A 23226-nucleotide genomic window follows, 5' to 3' on the forward strand; every position below is an offset into this window, starting at 1 on the left:
CTGGGCAGTAGTGCGCACAGCTTGGTAATTATCTATGCAGTAAATTTGCCACATGGCATACACACACTTACATTTCCTAATTAGGCTTATAAACACTGTGATCAACACTCTGTGTCCAGTATTTTGTAAATTATGCAAATACTTTCGGGACCAAAATTTGCTCCACTGACTAGATCAGACTAGTGAGTCTACTGGGTGTGTTTTGCACAAAGTGTCTTGTTTTATTGATGACGTTTTATTCAGCCATGCCACTTGTATGGCTCTACATGAACGGCAGTGTTGGTCTGCTGGTTGATTGGTCCTCCACTGAAATATCCCAACAACTGTTTGATGGATTGCCATGAAATTTTGCTGAGACATTTATGGTCCACAGAGGAGCAATCCTGGTGACTTTTCCTCTAGTGCCACCACAACTACACTAAATGGATTGCCATGAAATTTGGTCCACACGTTCATGCCCCCCTTAGGATGATTTGTAATAGCTTTTTTTATTCTCTGACTGGAATGACAAGCATGGCCATAGACTCCTGTTGCCATATTTTCTTTCTATAAGGAAAACAGCAATGTATATATAGAGATTAGGCACACAGAGCAACATATTAAATACGCAGTGATGCATATAAACTACTGGTGATATACTGTAAGTCATTAATTTGTCCAAAATTGCGTTTAGCACATACTGTATAACCCCTGCCAAAGTCAGATAAATATATATATATTTTAGGCTTTTTATGCCTTTATCTATAGGTACAGTGAGAGAGAGACAGGAAAGTTGGTAAGAGAGAGAGAGGGGATGACATGCAGCAAAGGGCCAAAGGTCAGATTCGAACCCCAGGCCGCTGCGGTTAGGACTAAGCCTTAATGGTACACACTGTACCAGGTGAGCCACCAGGGCACTTCAAAGTATGATATTTTCAACCAACAGAACATGGAAAAGAAGTAAAAATAATCTCAAAGGTCTTTCTTTTTTGCAAACACTTGAATAGATTAAATGTGAATCTCTTGTCAGCTGACTCATGTCCTGCTTGTAATCCCCTAAAATAAAGTGATACCTGCTTGTTATCACAGGTAGAGCTGTGAGCTGAGATCACGTAGAAAAATGAAAAAAGAAATCAGCAAAATAACTAGATATTATATCCGTTTGTTCAGTATTTAGAAGCCAAGTTTCCATCTTCCAGAATGTTCTGCAGCCATCACCTGCAGGTCAAACTCTGACACATCCTCTGCTGTTTACTCAGAGATGATTACTCAGAGCTGTCAGATAAGACCAGTGTCATGACAGGACACATCTGCACTTTGCTTCTGCCCACTCAGCTGCTCCAAAGAAATATGTTGGCCCCCTTCTGCCGCCCCAACAGCATCCTCAGTATTCAACACCTTAACAAACTCTCATGCTGATGAGCTGGCTCTGTGCACTTGACATTATCACTCTGGTTTGGTTTTGTGCGCTTGCAATTCCTGAGTGGTATTTCGTCTTGTTTGTTTCTGCTCTGAAAACCCATTTGTTTTGTTTAAACCACAATAACATCATTTTAATGATGAGATAACCGGCAGAAGTAAAATATGTCACTGAATAAGATTTGAATGGTCAATATCAAAGAGACAGTAATTGAAGAGCAGTATAAAATGACAGTGTGTATTGTAAGATGTGGCATGTGGAGAGGCTCAGAGCACTTTCTGTATCCGAGGCTCGACGGTGAGCCATAAATACAGGGGTTTTACAGGAAGCCTTAGGAGAATGAAACACAAAAGGTTTTATCGGGGAGTTTTATAGCACTCAGCGAGCTCTTTTTATCTCCTGACCTTTCTGGGGAGCTTCAGACCACTTATTGCAGCCCTGACCTTGGGTACCATAACACAAAGTACAATGTCATAATTTCATCTCAAGAATTTTACGGGCATTACTCTTGTTTAGTTACACATGAAACCTGTCTTGGGAGCATGTTACATGCTGTTCATGGTTTTGGTTTGGTGTTTTATTAATCCTGGTTAATCCACTGCTCAATATCCCCTCAGGTTTTTTCTCTGTGTGTATGATATTGGCACAATGCAAGTTGTGATATTATGCATTATCACACTTTTTATTTGCTACCTCTTGATCCCTGACCAAGAATAAATAATGGCACTAGATTCACAGAGCGCTGTTTGGTTTTGAAGACTTTGTTTACAACTGTACTTCTCATCTTTAATTATCCGCTGCCAACCCTCATTTACGTTATCTGCCCAAGGAAAATGAGGCTGCACACGCATCAGAGCACTTCTGCTGTGCACTTTTCAATTCTCCCAGCAGGCTTTGGCCCTAATGTCACCTTAAATGTGAAATGCAGAGCTGTACACGTGGCTGCAAAGTTCTACATCCAATTTCACAGGTTCCAGCTCTGAGCAATGACGCCAGAACAGAGACTTTGACTCAGTAAACAAGTAACGAGACAACATGTATTATTTCAATTAATAAACTGTACAACAACAACAACAGCAGGAGTTAGAAAACACTAGCTCTGCCTTATAGCTGGTAAATTCTTAAGAGATTATACAAGAACCAAGTGTGTATCAGAGCTTTCTTTTCAGCCATTAAGGCTGAGGGGAAAGAATGGCAGCTTTTTATGAAATGTAGCGACGCAGACACTTGCACAATGCAAATCTGATTTTTATTTGTATGTTTGCATCTGTCTGACCAATCAGTGGTTTATTTGATGACTTAATTATTGTGGATGGCTGATGTGTCTGATTGTAACTGTGTGCTCTTTCTTAACAGTGCTACGTGTGACACTGGATATGCCTGTATTTAGGCCACTCCACTCCCTCAGGCTTACAACTTGTGTGCATAATTCTGTGGGTTATAACAAGCATTTGCTATATATAAAACAAGGTTAAGTTCACAGAGAGATTGCTATTGACAAGTGATTGATTGTCTGTACGTTCAGTGATGTCTGTGGCTGGCAAAGTATTTAAAGTATTTGCACATTATTTCTACTTTGATGCAAACCTTCAATCACCTGAAACAGTGCTTATGTTTGTCTGCGCTGTATCTCACTATTTAGCAGGACTTCACTGTTTATCATCTTATTGCCAATGTTGCTTCTTGGAGCGATGCCAGAACCACACCACGCTATTAACTGCACCCACCATATGGTCGACACTTCATAAATGCCATTCTTACTTAAACTCCATTGGAAGTTATGGAAAGGCCCGCTGACATTTAGACTCAGCTGACTCTCGCTGAAGAGCCTGTGCATCAGACGGAGAGTGAGAGACTCCCCAAACAGATCTCATTTGCTGCTGAGGGAAAGTGGGAAGGATGCCCAAGGTGGGCTGTAGTGGCAGTGCAGTGATAACCTGAAAGCTCTCCTAAATACTTCTAACACTTATTGAAATGCTGTCAGATATGTGCTGGGGGAACTCCTCACCGAGGCAGACTGTTATCCTCTGTGAAACCAGAGGTTCGGTGCACAACTGTAGAGGCTGCAAAGTCACGCTGGTATGAATTCCCCCATCAGCAACTCATTAAGAGGAAGAATGGATGCTGTTATAAAAATGGCAAATATGTCATCATGATTCTTAACATGTATGGTGATAAATTTACTGCAGAAAATGTTTCATAGATTTCATATCACTTGATACAGAAGCTTATTCCTGCTGAGAAATGTGCTTGTGTCCGACTGTGACACATTAGAGACTGTATAGAAATTATTAGCTGTGCTGGGGGTGGGTATCGTAATTTTTCTTTTGCTTGAAGAAAGGATAGCCTTTCTGATCTGATTTTTTTTTTAGCTTGCCTTTTATAATATAGGCACATAAATCAAAATCAAAAACACGACTTTAACTTACACCATTGTTCAAAATTGGGTATCAGCATTTTTACTGAGGAGCACATCAGTGGCTCACATTAGACGTCCCATTAAGATATTGAGGTGTATATTGGAGTATGTGACATACTGTAGGGAGGACATTACTGTTTTTTCTAAGTCATGATGAGAACTTAAAGAAAACATTAATAATGTTGGGGAGGACGTGTATGTGAGGAAGTACAACAATAAGCTCAGCCTCCCTGAGTGCACCAGTAATTTTTGTACAGTACCTTATCTGGCTCAGGAGCATGGACAATTTGGTGAAGTGTAGTTTATTGCAGGCTGTACTTTGGGCTGTACTTTTATTAACTTGTTGTTGATATTCTGATAACACACTTACACAGTTTATGTGTAAGTGGCCTGAATCTAATTGGATCATTTTTCAAGTGGCAGGGAACTCATACCTACAAACGACACACTAACAGTGGTGTATGTCTGCGAAAAGGTCATACCATCCACACAGTATTTTCCCTTATGAAACTGAACTTAATTATAGTGCAGTTGTTCAACTCGTTGTGTCCTATGAAAGATTAGAGTTGTATGCCAAGCATTAAATCACATCCAGATCAATAAGCACAGACTCTGTAGCCTGTTCTGCTGTGCTGGTTTTGCAGCAGACTAAAAAGGAAGCTGTAATGATTTCTACCGTTCCAGCACACATATACTGTACAGACACACACGTCCCTGTTCCAACAAATCACACTCTGTGAGCATAATTGATATTGTATTGCTCAGCTAGTCTAATGGACTGTAAGAGTCGCCCATAGTGAGTAAGCACTACTGGAGTGAATAAAACGATATAATGTCTTGAAAGAGATAAATAATTAAGGAGGATGAACCTTAGGCAGAAGAGTGCTTGTCCTTAAAAATGGTGTTCAATAACTAATTTAAGTAGATTTAAATCACACTCCTGTGCTCTACTGCAGCTTGGACTACAGAGTGAGCTTTTGAATTACATACAGTGTCATAAAAACGCACTATGAAAGACAACGATTAAATTTCAAAGCCTGAAAATCACCTGTAAACCTAAAAGGCAGCTATTAGGTTTTTATAGAGCTGCAGTGTTTTAAATGAGAGGGAAAAAAACATCCACTTTATGGTGTTTACGCCAAATCAGGCACAACTGCTTTAGCAGAATTTGATTACTGGAGTATATTTGAGATTGGCTGCAGGTTCGCTGACTTTGTAGCTTTTCAGGCCAGACATTATCTGGCAATCTCCATGTGAGGTGAGAGAGATGAGTGCATGCTGCGCTGCCGGTGCACCCATGTTGTTCATGATTCCTGTGATGCGAGTCTTATTGCAAGGCAGAGCACAATTTCCCTGCCATGTTGGTGGTGTAATAATTGGAAGGCCCATGTTAAACCTCAGAGAGTTTCTATAAGATCTGTCTGTGCACTGATCCTTCCCTCATAGACTCTGTGCTGTCTGTCTGGGATACAGCCAGTTTTAAAGACTTAAGATAATGAGCTAAGAATGATAATGACTTCAGGCATCTTACTATATTTTGTATTTTCAGGGATGTGTTGGCCACAACAACGGCGCCTCGGTGTGTATGACACTGAACCAATGAACCTCATGTCAATGATAAATTCAATACATACAAATTAGATTGCTGCTCCTGGACTCCTTGTATCAGCTATTCAGGCTGCCAACAAAACTGACTATGAATTCAAAAGACTAACACAAGTGAGTCAATTAGGATTCCAGCATATAGTATTAGTTGGGACACTTGGCAACCAGTGATTAAACACTGATAAATCAGTGCAGTAGCTCCCACATCTACAGCCTCTGCACCCAGACACCTGCAGGGGACAGCCTAAGATTACACTGCCAGTGTGGAGGGCTACTGCTGCATGGGTGCACACATGTGAACACTAGATAGATAGATAGATAGATAGATAGATAGATAGATAGATAGATAGATAGATAGATAGATAGATAGATAGATAGATAGATAGATTTACATGGCCTCACTCACAAGTCAGCACTATAGTGTTGAACTAGATGCGTGTGTGTGCTGCTCTGACTTTGCACCACACACACCAAATCCAGCTCAGGCTGCACCGCCTCACACACCAACTCTGCAGTGACGTGAGGAGGAAGACTGGAGGCTGCTCTTATTATAATTCAACGTCAGACCAAGTTTGATAAACGCCCCCCACTGCCCTCCCTCATCCCTCTCCTTCTCTCTCTCTCTCTCTCTCTCTCTCTCTCTCTCTTTCTCTCTCTCTCTCTTTCTCTCTCTCCGTCTCTGTGGTCCATTTCAAAGGTCTTTATCCACAGTAAGGAGACCCACTGTCCCTCTCCTCCTCCTCCATCTTTGAGATAGAGCATTGGCTTTAGGTTTCCTCCAGCAGCAGCAGCAGCAGCAGCAGCAGAGACGCTGGCGCTGCAGTTGCGCTGGCACATATTCAACGTGGGTGCACACAGTGAGTGAGAGAAACACCCGCCGCATCTTGTGGATTTCTTTGCGTACAAGCCCGTGTACATGGTTCTCCCTGCTTCTCCTCTGTCACATCCAGACCAGGAGTTGATTCCACTTCTCGGAGAAAAATGTGGCATCGCGCAATAGCGACAGTCGTTGTTGTGTTGTATTTCTGGGGGGCTTCGCGGGCAGGGTTTCCGAATCAAATCAACATCGGTAAGTTCAGTGGGGTACTCTGACTACATGTACATTTCTAATCTAAATAGGACACGTCTCAGCAAGTCGCCCTGATGGGGTTATTTACATAATTCATTGCCAAGTTGGCTTCTCATCAAACCAGGAGCTTGTAGGATTTTGCGCGTCTTTTGTGGGCGGTTTGGTAAAAATAGAGTTGATCCAAATTGTCGGAGCGAGTTTCAGTGTCTGCAGCGCATTGTTTAGTGAGCGCTAACACATTTCTTTGTTGACTTGCTTTCTCAAATGAACTGATCTAGTTATCTAGAAATGCTCTTATATTAAAAGTGCATTCTTCATGTGTGCCGGGATGAGCTCATTGAGCGCTGTCATATGTAACATGTCCCCCCCCCTCTCCCCCCCCCCCTGTAGGTGGACTGTTCATGCGCTCCACGGTGCAGGAGCACAGCGCCTTCAGGTTTGCCGTCCAGCTGTATAACACCAACCAGAATGTGACGGAGAAACCCTTCCACCTCAATTACAATGTTGACAACCTGGAGTCCTCCAACAGTTTCTCCGTCACACATGCGTGTGAGTAGTTACACACTGTATAAACCTCTGAGTAAGACTTGTCTCTGTGTAAGAACAGCAGGGACGCCTCGCTGTTTCCAGTTTGAAATAAGACATGATGCAGATATATTTTACACAGAGATGATGGCGAATGTTGCTTATGAACTGAATCTGGGGTTTGAATGAAATGGATGGTCACCTGCCAAGTGTCCTGCCTAATACACAGACTCCTCAGTCACAGGCTGCCATCCAAAATTCACCAGCTGGATGATAGAGCATGATGGCTTCTAATTGGCCAAACCCAGTGATTTTGTAAACCGAGTAATTCAGTAATTCCAGAGGGGAAAACAAACATTGCTGCATCCTGGTTGTTGTCTGTTTGTTCTCTGGCTTCAGGTGATGGTTGCATGTTTTATTGTGGCGCGGGCTACTAGTGAAGTTGGTTATGTCGTGCAAATTGTTGCATTTGATCTTGTCTTTCTGTTTAAACTTTTCCCATCTCTCCACCAGCATGTCCCTAAAGTAACCTTCACCTCTGACACCTTGATAATTAGGCTCATGTTAAATATTTATAATTTATATATATTTATGTTTAACATTTGTGTAGCTCCAAATCGTTCTACTTGATTGTAGGTCCCTTTGATAATGGTTTAAAATATCACATTAGGTTTTACCTGCAGCACAGTGCTGAAAATTCGCCTGACCGCACTCTTGATGGATAAATAAGGTACTGCATCAACTGTAACATGCTGTAATCCATGTAGTCACCTCCACGTACATGATGGATTTGGTGGGAAGGCCTGTGGAGTGTGAGATGGCTTCATAATTGGTCTACCAGTCACTCCTCTGCCATGTAGGGCACCAAGTTCTGTCTGGAGAATTAATTTGTTATCCTTCTTCCCACCAACTGCACTTCACACTTCACGCTTAAGGATCAGCTGCAGCTCTCCAAACTCTGTCAGCTGCCGTCCAGACGCCTGTGTAACCTAATGAAGTGAGAAAAAGGCCAAAAAAAAAAAAAAAAAAAAAAGAAGAAGAAAAAGAAAGGAGCATGGAGCAAAATTGTGCCTCACACACCAGGGGCTCAGTTATAATCAAAATGCAAAGTGCCTTTGAAGTGATGTAGTTGTTGGTGTGTGTATAGCAGGGAACAAGGAGCAGGCTCGGGGAGAAGTTGCAGGCGGATGCAGGATTACACACATTCACACACTCACACCTTGACGCTGCCCAGTTCGACCACAGCCTTGCACTGTCGGCTGCTGAGTAATTACACTGGAGCAGCTGTGGGGTCAGTGCTTAGCTCAAGGGCACTTCCTCCGTTGTTGTTGAGGAAGAGATGAATCTAACATGCTCGGCTTGTCCAGATCAGGGACAAAGTACAAACTCTTCTACTTGGGCCTGTTGTTCATTTTAAGGAGGCAAAAAGGAAGTCATTATGGAAAATAAGTCATCCAGCAAAGCACAGCGTCAATGAGCTGTTTTTCCTCCAGTCATCTTTAACCCACAGATTGTGTTTTGGTTACGTACAAATAATTGCATTATGTACATAGGGTATAAATACATAGTTTGAGTCATTTATTCCACAGGATAATGTTTCTAATGCAAGTTTTGTAAGGAACTAAAACAACCTTTTCCTTCCACATGTGGAGCCCTGTAGTGAAAATAGAGCCCCGCTGAATGACAAAAGCAATTACTGTGTATTTTTGGATCATGCGCCTATTAACAGTTTAGGCCGTAGCCAGGACTGACTTTGAGTAAACCTGATTCCATTGTTTTTGAAAGAAGCTTAAGGTTTTTCCCCCTAAAACCAAAGAAGAAAAACAGGATAATAAGAGGGATTCATTTCATTGAGATGAGCTGATGCAAGATGAGAACTGGTGCTAGATGCTCTCATGTTGAAAAAGAACAGTGAGCGGCTCATTATGCAGACCAGCCAGTTTGTGACTAAGTCATTGCTTGAAACCGCACCAAGCTACATGATTCTTATTATAGTAGTCTGGATTGTATAATGTCCTGTTTGCCTGGCAGGTGTTGATGTAGCAAATGAATGTGATGATTATGATTTGACACATTTCTATTCTGGCAAGAATTACAGGTTAGTCATTGCTATGCTTTCCTGCAGCTCACATCATTACATTTTGAAAATATTAGCAAAGTGTTAAGATGACTGAGATTTTAAATCTGCTTATTGCTTGTGGTCTTTGGGTTTGCCTACAAAACTCCCTCTTTAGTAACTGAATGAAAGAAAGGATAGATCGGTTGTACAAAAGAGAGGAATTACTTTTTACTCAGAGCTCATTTGTTGCATTTGTTGTATGTATTCTGACTGAAATAAAGCAGGACAACACTGCTGTCCTCCAGCTGGGTCAGTATATAATGATTGTTACAAATCCCTGATGGCAAATGACTCTGTTATTGGCAGTGTGGATCAATAGGTGGAAGGCTATAGTCCAGCAGCAGTGTGTGTGTGTGTGTGTGTGTGTGTGTGGCTCCAGTTTGTTCTCCAGTATGGAAAAATCAATTCTCACCAAGCTTTCATTTTCTCTATCGCAGTCCCTCTCCTCTAATAAATGCCTGATTCTCCAACTTCCTCTGGCCAGAGATGCTACATTTTCAGTTTGATGCTTGCATTGCAGATATGACAGTTAAAAAAAACAAAAACAAACCAACCTGTAAAACAGCCAATGGCGTACTGCAGCAAATAATTCCCAGTCACTGTAAATGGATTGAATTGATCCTGACAAAGAGAACTTCACTCTGCTGTTGTGTTTATTATCTCACCAATTTGTGGCTGGAGTGAAGCTGCAGGATGTATCGATGTGACACCTTTCCCCAGGCCAGGATGGAGTGTGCATAAATGTAGAGATAGGACTGATACATCCATTAAGACTAAGGTCAGGGCAGGAACTGATGAGATAAACCAAGTGGGATTAAAGCCTCTGGATGTAGTGATGGGGCAGATATAGGAAGCAGATTATTTCAAGTTGTTCAACATATAATGAAGCTTCTGTGTTTATCCTCACTGTCTACTACATCAAACATTCTTGCAAAGTGTAAATGCATGACTCCAAATGAGTGATTTGTAAGCTCATTTTATTGAATATTTCTCATCTGATGTGCCACTATGTGATGTTAAAAAAAAAAAAAAAAATCTTAAAAATGCCACATCATGCATTTTTTTGAAGATTATCCTTCTTTATTTTTCTTGTCTAAAACAAAAGCAGGATGAATGCGCTCGCACCAGAATTCATCCAGAGATGAACTTTGATTTCATCAAACGTCAATGTGACTGTGTGTTTCTTCTTAGATTGTCTATTATGGCTACCTATCCTCCCTCTGCTATGACTCAACCAGTGTGATGCTGCTCAGACAGAGGCTAATGTTAGAGCACTTCAGTGTGTAGGCAATGGACAGTCCCACTAATGCAGCATAGACCAGTTTATGTAGCCAGATATCCTCCTCCTCCTTCTCCTCCTCCTCTCCTTCTTCTCCTTCTTTTTCTGCATTATTAAGACTGCATAAGCTCTCTCCAAATAAGGAATTATTATTATTATTATTATTATTATTATTGCCTTATTATGGGAATAGAAACAGTGCATGGGACAGACAAGTAGCAACACACAATGGCAAATGTATTTTTGATAATTATTAGAGCAGAAGAGCTGCATTTGAGAGGAAAGAGGTTATACTCACTTGGTGTGAAAGTCATGTTGATCATAATTAGCTGTGTATACTGAATTATATGCTTGAATGGAATAGTTCAACATTTTGGGAAACACGCTCCCTCTGCTTTCTGAGATGAGAAGATTGATACCACTCTCTAGTCTCTGCACTAAATATGAAGCTACAGCGAGCAGCTGGTCATCTTCGCTTCACATAAGGACTGGAAACAGGGTGTTTCTAATCTCCTAAACTAAGCTAAGTGGCTGCTGGCATTAGGTTCATATTTAGTGTAGAGAAATGGGAAAAATATTCATCTTCACATCTAATTCTTGGCAAGACAGCAAATTAGCGCATTTCTCAAAAAAGTGGAAATATTCAAGACAGTATTTAAGAATGAAGCAACTCAGAAGCAACCATCATTTCAGAAGCTGTGAGGGTTTAGGAAGAAAAAAATAGTTCATCCAGTTGGTCATTAGAGTGTTAGAGCTTTTATAAATATTAAAAGGTAATTGTTATTTTCAATTTGACAATGCTTTACATGATTTTTGCTCTAGTTACTGTTGTAAAACAAACATGCAGGGATGTAACCAAACAATACATAACCTTGGATCCATCATAACTCCGAGAACTCATTTAAACCGACAAGTCATGAATGATGCATGAGCACCAGAGACAAGGTTGTCAAATTGTTAGGCCTGAGGGAGAGCACTCATCATGATCGTTCCTATCTTAATCCACATACTATAGCAGCGCCAGTATCAGTGAGGTCACTAATAATCAGTGGAAGAAGAAGTCCGCTCTTGGCTTTAAAGCTACACTGTGCATGCTTAAATTCAATTATCAAAACTTGCTCAGCATGAAAAACAGCTTCACCACCTTGACTTAGGTATTTGGACAGTCAGACGCTTGTGTTTGCATTTGAAAGCTTTAAATGGATCCTCTCCATTTGGGAGCCCTTGAACAGAAAGAGACACTTACCCAAAGCATGTCCTTTTTATCACGATACACTGATAAAAATATCTGAGTTACTGCTACTGCAGCCAGAGTCCTGTCAGTTTGGATGACCTGCCCCAAGTTGACAAGTACTCATCCTCAGATTTGTCATGGCGTTGTCGTTATGGAGCATAACAAATACATACGAGCTTTTACAATGTCTTTGGAGTCATTTCATCTAACTTAAGAGTCATTTCAGTTGCAGGCAATGCTGTTTTCTAACTGATACTTTCACTGACATGAATAGATGGTTTGAGCCTTAATAATAAGATAATAATGATAGGAGCTTTTAGGATGTACTGCTGTGGGGCAATACAGCACTCATGGCTCATCATGCAGCATAAATGCAGTACCTTTCTTTGGACAAGGGAGTAGTGATGCTAAATAAATTGCCATGACGACAACAGAGGCTTTTAAATATCAGCTGACTGGAGACACCGGTGTCTGTCACGTGCAAAAAGCTCCATGTATTCGGCCGGACAGGCTCGTAGTTATCCTAAGATGAAGCTTATTTCTTGTTTTCCTCAGCGCTGGCTGGTCAAAGTGCTGTAAAATGGCGGAGTAGTAGTGAATAGGTTTGGGGCCAAGCCACTGGAGATGTACAGTTAGTTTTTCATCCTGTGCATCAGAATGTGCTTACATGCCAGTGCTGTAACGGAGCGACAGTGATCACTACTGACAAGCTACAGTGATGCTGCAGCAGTTTGTTGCAGTCTTACACAACGTCTTTCAGCACGACTGCCTCTGAAAGCTGTGATGTTATTCACTAAATGTTACCTGAGATTTTCCAAGGACAACAAGCTGAACTACACAGAGTGATGCAAAAGAAAAACAAAGATGCCACTGGGGCAGTGAATAATTTAGAGCAGCCGCTTTCATACATTTTGAAAAGTTGTATATGTGCCTCAGTGGAGTGAAGGAACTGAATGTTTTTAATGTACTTGAAACGAGAAACAATTCAAACCTCATTACTTTGATATTGATGTTTGATATTTTATTGCCTTTATTCAGTCTAATTTGTGTACATAGTACAGAACACATGGTTGATTAAGCTGATTAATCCTAACAGTGTATTAAAATGAAGAATTTTGATATTGTGTTCAGTTGTGTGAAACATCAGATTCTCCACGTTATAAACATTTGTATTTTCTTGATGTCTTTTTGATGTCAGGCCATATTCCAGTGTCTTCTGCAGCATTACAACCTTTTTAAATTGAGTGTATTCGATTCCTCTGTCTCCTATAATAGTGGTCCTTGGTTGATGTTTTTGCAGAATATGCAAAGCGTGTGTAGGTGGAGTGTTAGCAGTGCTTTTACTGTGGTGCAGTGCAATATTAAAGTCTATTCTTCCATACAAGGCTCCAGTATCCCGAGGCCTTGTCTGTGTATTGCTGCTGTAGATTTCCTTCTGTCATGTTGTTTTAACATGTGGGCTGAATCCAGTTGTATTTCTCAGATTAGGGCTAATCCACGAGTGTTGCCCAGCTCTTTGCTCATAATGAGTATCTGCAGGGGGTAACCCACTGGAAGAAAATGTGTGCTTTTACGAAGCTGTAATCTGTAGAGAAGAGGGAATTCCAGCCAACATGCAACCACACACTGCCTGAGGAGAAACACCTACTCAGGCTTCAGTCCCTATATGCCCTGTGCTTTCTCTGTGGTTGGTCATCTGAGACGAATTGCACAACAATGCAGACTGTAATGCGGATAAAAATATGAAACACTTAAATGTCATAACACAGCGATCATTTAAACTGTGTGCACTTCACCTTCAGTTAGATTTTCATCTCAAAACAAACATTTGCTGTGATTTTATGGTAATATTGAACTAGCGCCTCCTAATGTAACAAGCCCGTCAGTAGAATCAGTGCAGTTTATTAAACTCAGACCACATGAGATGCTGAAAAGAATCACTATTAAAAAGCTCATGCACATGTTGGAAATATTGTCTGAAACACTTTTTACATCACGGTATTTTACAAAGTACGATGAAATGTCATTCATTTTGATTTCCCACCTAAGGCCACTGTAAGACAAGACTGTGCTAGCAGCACTGTGAGGCTTGAGCTAAAATGCCAACGTCAGCATGCTAACATGCTCACAATAACAATGCTGATGTGAAGCAGCACAATTTTGACCTGATGACGGTGCTGGATGAAATGTTAAGTTGTTACAGTTCATCCTAAAGGTGACATGAACTTTCCTGGCAGTCCATCCAATAGTTGTTCAGATGTTGACTACACACGAAACCACAAATGTGAACCTCACGGTGTCACTAGAGGAGAGGAGAGGTCAGAGGGTCTCCAAGGTCATTCGTCTTCTAGCTAAAAACATACATGAAGTGGACACAGTTAAAGCATCACGGTGTTACTGTGTAACACAGCAGCCTTGTCATAACTAGAAGCAGCGTTGACCTTAAGTATGGCAGAATATCAACATCAGTGCAGGATCCATTTTTAATTTTGACAGCTGGGAATGCATTTATTTACAAGGAAATGAAAATCGGATTACTGAATTTTACTTGACTTTTGTCCCACACCACGACTTCAATGTTTTAACTTGTGGAAAGAGGCTTGAAAGAATGAACTGAACTGCAGCACCCTGAAAGGTTAAAGGATGACACATAATCAACCAAGCTCCTATTTTGTGCTTTGAAAACAGACTTCAGCCACAGGTGCGCAGCTACACTTGCACTTTTCAGAGTTTTGGTCTCACGTGTGTCTGTTTTCAAATGTGGCCTTTTATTTAACATGCGTCCACTCATGCTTATTCACAACCCCTGCTGCATTCAGTACAGAGGGAAACTGAATCGCAGATTTTTCATCTTTCCATGTATTTGTGGTGAGATGTTGCATACAAATAGAGTGTAGTTTTATTTTTTTTTCATGGTGCCTGTGCAGAAAAATTTGGAAAGCTACCCATAGCTACCCATTAGATTAAAACATAAAGGATACCTATACTTGTAAACTATTTAGGTTTTTTTAATGAGATCATGCTGGAGATGACAGTATACTGAGTGATTCCTGTGTCAACCCAGTCCATGGATGGTTCTCTGTGTGTGTGTGTGTGTGTGTGTGTGAGTCTTGTTGTTTTCTCTCCAATGCATGCTGGATAGACTACAACCCCCATGACTCAAAACAAGCAGAAGCCCTTAGTGAACTTGGCTACTGATGGGAAAATGACTACAACTGTTGATACTGAGGATGTTTGGAAATTCCTGTGGCTCAGTACAATGTGTCCATGCCCAGGTGTCAGATACAGACAGAGAAATATTCCCACGACATCCTGTCCCGTCGACACATTCAGCAGCTGCTGGCAGAACACAAAGGTTGCGTGTTACCTGGAACAACAGGGGAGTGATGTTGGCTGTGTCTCCTGACCCTGCAAATCATCATTTAGCGAACGACACCAGCTTAGCTGCCCAGCTTGTTTCCACGAGGATACACTGAATCTGCGGAGTGTCTGTCAGTCAGCACATTCCCCAGATTTGTAGGCACCCTCTGTCCAGCTTTGTAATGCTGTCTCATTTGACAATCTCCTTTTAAATTGGAATGGAAAGAGGTCTTCATTGCTTTTAGTTTCTGAGTTCCAGTAATTCACAGCTCTTTGTTTCCTGAACGTTTCCAATTCAAATGAATGGGAAAGTGGTCTCAGAATTTTGGAACCCACTGTATGTATATTATGTAGTACATATGTATCATAATAGGACCTTGATTTACCATTCATAATTGTTTTCACAGTTGTACATCATGCAGAGGTTACAAAAACCTCCATGTGTCATCATGTCATTCTTACAGCTCTATTGCTGAAGGGGAATAGAGGGAGCTGCATGTCACCTACATGTGTCATCATGGGTTAATGGGCAGGATGTGTCACATAAAAGATGATGTAAGAATCAGCGTGTAGCATTCAGTCTGAGTGAGCTCTGTATCAGCTGCTTGTTGAATGACATAAAGTCTTACTGCGTGAATTTAACACTGTGGTTTATTGTAGAAACCCAATCGTCAGCTCAGACATCAGATTCATTCACTGTCTTTAAGATAACTGATCAACACCGGCCACTGTCTCTCTATTCTGGCCACGCCAGCAGTGTGGCAATGTCGGTCGGTTGGTCAGTCGACCACTTTGGTCCGGACTGAAATATGTCAGCAACTACGTGATAGATGGCCTTGACATTCTGTAAGATGACATTCTGCCCCGAGGTTGACATTTGTGGTTTTAAGTGAAATGTCTCATGTCTGCCATAAAATGTGGTATAAAACGTCATGTCCCCCTCAGGATAAATTTGAATCATTTTGCCTCTCCCTTAATTTTTCATCTCGTTCCATCAGCAGAGACAGCAGCTGCATGTTTGTGCTGTGTCCTCTGCCCTTTTCTCTTCATAAACATGTGACCCTGGGACAGGACAGGTATCCCCATGTGAGACCAACACAACCTCTCTCTCTTTCAGTGAAATGAATTGATGCCCTGCTGCTCTCTTCTCCTCCAGTATTGCCACAAGCACTGCTCTTAGAAAAGCGGCAGAAAAATAACTTTCCACCAGGCAGCAGCACACACATACACTTTTTGTGTTATCGTCACAAAAAGTAAAATTGTTGTCCTCACTTTGTGCAAATGCAGAATCCAATCCCTTCAAACCTCAAGGCGCTCACCAGTGACTCTGTCCAAAAAAGTTCATTCCCTCATCTCAGTGTGTGTCCTCCTCTATCCCTTCCCTCATTCTCACTTTCTTATATGCATAAAGTTCAATTTCCTCGCCGCGTGTGGTGTTCAGGCGAGGATAGCAGCGCCTTTCTATTCCCCCTCAGCAATACAGCTTTAAGAATTCACTTTGTAGGCTGGGCCCTGCTGTGCCCATACACTACAACTTCATCTCTACATCAGTTTTATGATAGACTCAGAAAAACATTCCCCCGAACTGTCAACAGGAGAGACCCTAAAAGCTCTGAGTTTCTGGAAGACGTGAGACAGCACCGGTGCTGCTGCATTAAGTTTGAGAGACGGAGGGTGAGGGAGAGAGCCATGCAGATAGCAGCTGTAATGACAGGCAGATGTGGGTGTTCGTTAGGTGATGGAGAAAATAAGATGGAAGTGGACGGAGAGTGTGAGAGGTGTTAGAGACAGAGATGCTCAGAGTCTGCAGTAGCTACAAAAAAAAAGCTCCTCTTTCCCGCTGTAATAAAGTCAATGATGCGTAACTTTATTGCTGACCATGATCAGGGGAATTTACTGTAGTTGAATAGTGTTTACTGCTTGATGAGCCCAAATATACGATTTCATTAGTCCTTTAGGGGAACAGCTGTCTATTTAACCTTGACAATCAAAAAATATCGGTGCCATTTTGAGAATAGAATTGGATGATATTGGCTGAGCTTAGAGGTGTTAATTTCATGGCTGCCTCCTATTTCCGAGATGAACATTGTCTGCTGCTGCTGAAATTTGTGAATCTGAAAACTGAAAAAAGCTCATCTGCTCTGACATTTTTCTTTTTAGGAAGGGGGAGCATTATTTACCACAGGCTATTTATCAAATGCTTTGAGTCCTTGAAATGGTGCTTAGAAATGGTCCTTCAGTGCACAACAATGGTGCAGCACCCCCTGGAAGATTTTTGTGCTCGATTACAGTATCATCTCAAACAGGTGCAGCTATTTCATTTCTGTGGATGCCTGCGTTTGTGTATTTCTTACACCAGTGAGATCTGATGTGATGTGTGAAGGCTGAGAAAATGGTGGGATGGAGGAATGATAAAATGACTGAGAGAAAGATGACTGAACCGAGCTATCAGGCGTGTGTGGGTGAATGAATGGTCGTCTTAATGGAAAAGTCAAGCTGAAGAGAGGCAAGTGTTGAAAAACATAAGAGCGCTGAACTCCAACTGAACACATGGAGGAATCACACAACTGTGAAATTATTTTACCGCATTTGCAGACATAAATGTGTGGGGACATTTTCAACCTTTTAACCGATCATATCTGAAGTGTGTTTATGTAAAATACAGTTCCTTACTGTGTTCCCTTAAATGTGCCAAATGTTATTCGCTAACCCTTAAGGGTACTAAACTAATTCTGGGTGTGTGAAATAGCCCACCAGCTGTTTCTTTGCAATAAAGTATATTCAGTTTTCAAGGGGACACTAATTCGTGCACAGATAATTTAATAATGACTTGAAGAAGCAAACATTCAGTGTTAAACACTGTTTGATTTTACTTGAAGAGACACATTTTTAAAAAAACTTTTAAAGGAGCTATTTGTAAGTTTTGCTATTGCCACAGAGTCAACATTAGCATTAGCAGCTGTTTTCTCACCAGTCGAAAATAAATGTTGCGAGATCAGCAAACTTCAGTCCTTTACTTGCCAAGAGCTGTGTGCAGTGGTGGAAGGCAGTAGAGACAATGTTAACTCTTGTCTCTATTACAGCTTTTCTTCCATTGATTAGCATGCTAACGAGCTAGCCACAGTCCATCTTGTCACTTTCCAATATTGGCTCACTGTAGCCTCCAATCTGCCCTGAAGACCTAGCGCTGCTCAGAGGGTGTATCATAACCACTTATATATAAAATATAAAAACAATGGCCGAAGCTTTTGTCAAGTGGCAGTCACCACCACCTGCTCCCAGCGAGAGACCACGTTTAAGTAATGATCTATTCATAATTAGCAAATACTTGCTTTCAGTGAATCTACAACCACTAATCATTCACAGCTTAGTACCAGGAAGTAATTTCACTTGAGGGATCACATGTCACCCAGGTTACTTGTAAGTGATTTAATTTCTGAAGCAATGATGAAGAGACACTGAAAACTTCACACCTTCTGTTATATGCGTCAGGGCTATGGTCCTTATGTCCATTGTCCCTTGACTTGTTACCTGCTACGTGTTTTTGGTTTTAGTGTGGCATTATCTTATGTGCTGCATCATCTCAGCACCAATAAAAACAAAAGAAAAGGAAAAACCTCACGTGTCAACTCTTAAACTTCCTTTTTGAAGTAGCAGGACCCCACTAATTTGGCGTTATATGAATTCATGTATAAAGAAACTGTGAATTAGCATTAATTGATGATCAGTTAAGTGAAAAGCATATCACATAAACCCATATGTGATTTAATCATTTGTTAATGGGGCACAAAGGGAATTCTTGATACATCCTGAAAAATTCATGGATTAAATCACCAGGAGTCATGCTCCACTTATACATTGCTTCACTTGTCTTTTGTTCCCTTATTATAAAGTGTTAGCAGACATTTACACAGTGTGTTACAGGATACACTTTACACAGAATAACTGGATTTCAGCCTACAGATTCTGGAAAAAGACAGCTCATTAAATCCCATCAGGTAGATAATCACATCATTAAACGCTGATTTGTGATACTGAGCAGCTTCAATGAACAGTGTTGTGATCTATGTGGAGCAGAGGGTCATAAATACCAGAGCAGCATTTCCTTCATTTATTATTAATATTAAGACATAGGTCATATCCCTGATTCAGCCCTGCTTGGTGTTATTAAACTCATTTATTATGTACAAATAAAATAAAATACTTAACACTGTGTTAGACTGAGTGTCTGATGCACTAAGTGTTTATGGCTGGAGCTCATTTCCATAGGCACGCAGATGGTAGCAGATAGAGCTTGATATAAATCTTTTATACTGCTTGCACATTTGCATGCTCATGTTTCAGGGTATTTGTCCATTAAGAGCTGTGGCCAGTGCACTGATTTCCCCATTATATCTAGTTGATTACCCAAGCAGTTGCATTTAGATCAAGGAGAAGTGAAGGGCACCGGGCAGCACAGCATGGCCACGGGGAGCAGACATCCCACATGCCACACATTTATTCAGAGAGCCACTGCTTCCCTCTGATTAATTCCATCATGAATTCTCTCCCATCCCGACCTTACATTTAAGTTTTTTACCCATACATTGGTCACTAGCAGACATTGAAGTGATTTTTGGGCGTCCTCTGTGACAGCAGGAAGAGCCGATCATAAATTACTGTTTTGACTCTGTGCTTGTCTCCAACCTGAACCCGCTGTCTGTCTCCGTCGCCAGTCTGCTCCCAGTTCTCCCGAGGAGTCTACGCCATCTTCGGCTTCTACGACAGGAAGTCCATGAACACGCTGACCTCCTTCTGCGGGGCGCTGCACACCTCCTTCATTACACCCAGCTTCCCCATCGACGCTGATGTGCAGTTTGTCATCCAGATGAGGCCCGGTTTGCGAGGCGCTGTTCTCAGTCTGCTGGACCATTACAAGTGGGAGAAGTTCGTCTACCTTTACGACACTGATAGAGGTAAGAGTAGTAAGTAAAACGCTTTCACACATCTGTGCAAACACCACAAAACTAACACTCGGCAGAAGACAGATGCATAGTAGCAGAAATCTCATCTCATTGCAGGAGAAAGTGGAAAAAGTTAAGACACGCCAGGCACTGCTCATGCAGATGTGTTATTATACAGTGTATATGATCACTCTTTAATATGTAAATCCCTCATCCCCAATTCTCATTCTAAGTGGTCTGATGCATTTTAATCTATGTCAGTAATGGCCCTAAATTGCTTCACTATTTGGCTGAATGCTGCTTACAGAGGCACTCAATAGCTCCTTGCTTCCGAGGAATGAGTCATTCACAGGTGCCGCCATAGTGTGACTCCAGCCGCCTGAGCCTCTAATCCTCAGCACTCTCTGATTATCATTTAGCTCTAATTGGATTATATAAAGACAGAGCACAACATATTCTAACTTCTGCATGTGCTTCATGGCCTCCCGCTCCCCTCATGTAGGCCAACTATTTACAGACTCGGGTCTTTGTCGTCCTCTGAGGATCAGCAACTGCAGAGGCCTTGTGGAGACACAGCACAACAACCTGTCTGTTAGGATTTTGGACCACAAGCTGGTCACGGAGTGATTGTAGCAGCAAAGATGTGCTGTATGATGTGATGCCGTTGCCATGCGTTTCAAATGAATCAGTAGGTGTAGAAGTTTTCAGGGTGCAGTCTCTGCCGTTAAATGTGCCAAACTGTTCAAAACTGTGCATTCTAAGTATTTTTAAACTGACATAGAGCATTTCTAGGACAAGTGCACTCCTTTTCCACTTCCCCCGCCTCACTTTATATATCTCCATTTCAGGTGGGTGTCTAATCTACCGCTCAGTCATGAAACAAATTCTAACAGAGCCATTTTGTGCATCTGTAAAAAATGCTTTTTTTTTGGCAGTATGTTGAACAGATTTACATACATCTGGCACAAAGTAAAAGCTTATTTAAACCCTTATAACAAACACAGTCAACAGCAACACTTCTGGGGGGGGGGGGGGGGGGGGGGGGGGGGCTTGTTTTATTGATCTGACTGATGTGTCTGTGAATCTGTGGCAGATTGCAGAAGCTGATAATTGGTTGGCTGGCGTGGTTCACACAAAATGATTAAGGAGTTTATAGCCTCTCCTGGGCACAATCAACCCTCTCAGAAGTGCTTCCTGATGTGGCCCTTAGAGCTCTGCTTGACTTTGCTGGCCTCTCTCACCTGCTGCGTCGAGGCTGACGGGCCACCATCTGTAAAACACGGCCCCTTTCCACAGCGTGACACAGTGTAAACACTGTAGTTTAGGATGGATTCCCACATGCTGCACAGCTTGTGTTTGCTGAGAGGCTAGTTAGCCGTCCTATTTTGGCTGCCAGTGCCTTCTCCATCAAGGTCCTGGAACAATATACCCACCACTCATCCAAATGTCAGTTTAATCTTCATTATAGGAAGAGGGCTCCATTCAGGGCCAGAGAGGGATGAGCAGGGGGCTTCTGAGAGATGCTTTTGTGAGTGAATGTTGTTGTTTGTCAGGGACTATGACAGTGGCGTTTTACAGTGATACATATAATGTCTGTCCCTTAACAAGACACTGGCCTTATCTCAACAGAGGACCTTCATCAGAACAAAAATCAAAGGCATCTAAAGAGTCAGCTTGAAATCAGAAAAATTATTAAAATGAATCTGTCAGTTCCCTGCAGTAGATCTTGGGGAAGTGGACTCTGTCTCCCATTTCATCACACACCATAAAAGGATTTTCTTTTGTCATCATAGCCTGAAGGCATAACTACCATCAAACCTGTGTCTGTAGGATGAGATTTTGACTGTAATAGAAACTAAAATGCCCAGCGATGCCTCTTCATGTATGAACAGCACATTTAATTTTCAGTGTGTATTTCAAATTGGACATAGTATCGACAGCAGACAAGTTCAGCTTCACTTTCATGTTGGCGATGCTGTCCTATGTCAGCAGTATTGTACTGATTTAAACTATTTTAATTGACATATTCATAATAATTACTACATAATGAATAGAGCATGGTTCACATAGCAGATTTCTACAGGAACCTGCTCCTGTTTTCATCTCATTACAAGAACTGATTGTTTGATAATTGATTAGAAAAAATGGGAAACTGAGGAAGCCGCAGAGATCCAGGAGAAACACAACAAAGAAAAAGACCAACTTTACACTTTTACACACACAGGTCATTAAAGATATGTTTATCTGCTGCAGTGGAACATCACCTATTTATCCTGGATGTACCGAAACGTCCTCATTAAACAGACTAATGGCCGCTGGCAGGAAAGACCTCTTGAACCGAGAAACATCTGGGCATCACCAGCTGGCCACTGAGAGAGGGACCGCACCAGGTTTAGCTTATTTACTGCAAATTGCAAATACTGCTTCACCATTTTGCGGGAGGTGCCGTAGTATAACCATTCACAACAGTTCAAAAGACTTTACAGCACACAGTTTACAATTAACCGATCAGTAAACTGAATAAACCCGTATTTCAGTGCAATGTTATTCTGTAGTTTTTTACGTTCAGTACTTAATAGATTGAGATCAGTGCTGGATGAAATACTTCTCACTTCAAGTTTCAAAAATAATAGAAAACCTTTATATTACGAAAAAAATCTATCGATTAGAAAAATGTTTTCACCCAGTAGAAACCACCGAGGCCCAGAGATGGAGTCACTGTGAAAGTGCCTTGAGCTGCAGTTTTAAGAAAACAAAGGTTGTACTGATGTCAAGAGAAACACAGTCCAACTTCTGCTGTGAAATATAAAATGTGAAAACATTTCCACAAGACATGAGGGTCTTAATAGATAAAATAACTTGCTGTAGTGTTTGTTTTTGGGGTTAGTTTTGAGGATCATCATTCCATTAAAGAAACATAAAGAAGAGAAGTAGTGCATGTTTTCCATTTGATACTTACAGAGGTGATTGTGGTGTATTATGGTTTGCACCTCTGCTCTAGTCCTCTCCCTTATGATGATCTCTATCTCTGGATTCTTCTGTCGTTTCTGCCGCATGGTGTAAAACTGTAGGTAAGTGCAATCGGCTAGAAGCTAGAAGCAATGTCATTCTGCAGTTTTTGAGGATTTTAATGTACTGAGATCAGTAGTGGAGGAAGTTAGATCTAAAAGATATAAAAGTAGCAATACTGCAGTGTAGAAATACTCCGTTACAAAGAAAAGTCCTGCTCTCAAAATTTTATTTAGTAACTGTGTCAAAATATACTTAAATACCA

The 23226-nt window shown here is 41.4% G+C and overlaps 1 protein-coding gene across 6 annotated transcripts in view; it reads left to right on the plus strand.

Moving 5' to 3' along the window:
• The first annotated feature begins 6123 nt into the window (after positions 1-6123).
• The window catches only part of gria3a (glutamate receptor, ionotropic, AMPA 3a), a 66895-nt gene continuing 49792 nt past the window's right edge, over positions 6124-23226 (plus strand). For 3 of the 6 annotated variants that reach the window (XR_011684851.1, XM_071460262.1, XM_071460261.1), the window contains exons 1-3: positions 6125-6492; positions 6883-7041; positions 19725-19964. Coding sequence is in view for 5 of the 6 variants with exons in the window: in XM_071460262.1 (XP_071316363.1) it covers positions 6405-6492; positions 6883-7041; positions 19725-19964 (487 nt within the window). In the remaining variant the exon portion in view is untranslated. Of the gene's footprint in view, positions 6493-6882; positions 7042-19724; positions 19965-23226 lie in introns of all 6 variants that reach the window. The other 3 variants (XM_071460260.1, XM_071460259.1, XM_071460258.1) reach the window with 3 other exon arrangements.

Source organism: Trachinotus anak, unplaced genomic scaffold (genome assembly GCF_046630095.1).
Source record: "Trachinotus anak isolate AG129_WGS33_773 ecotype Australia unplaced genomic scaffold, CSIRO_AGI_Tana_v1 ptg000024l, whole genome shotgun sequence".
Taxonomy (NCBI): Eukaryota; Metazoa; Chordata; class Actinopteri; order Carangiformes; family Carangidae; genus Trachinotus; species Trachinotus anak.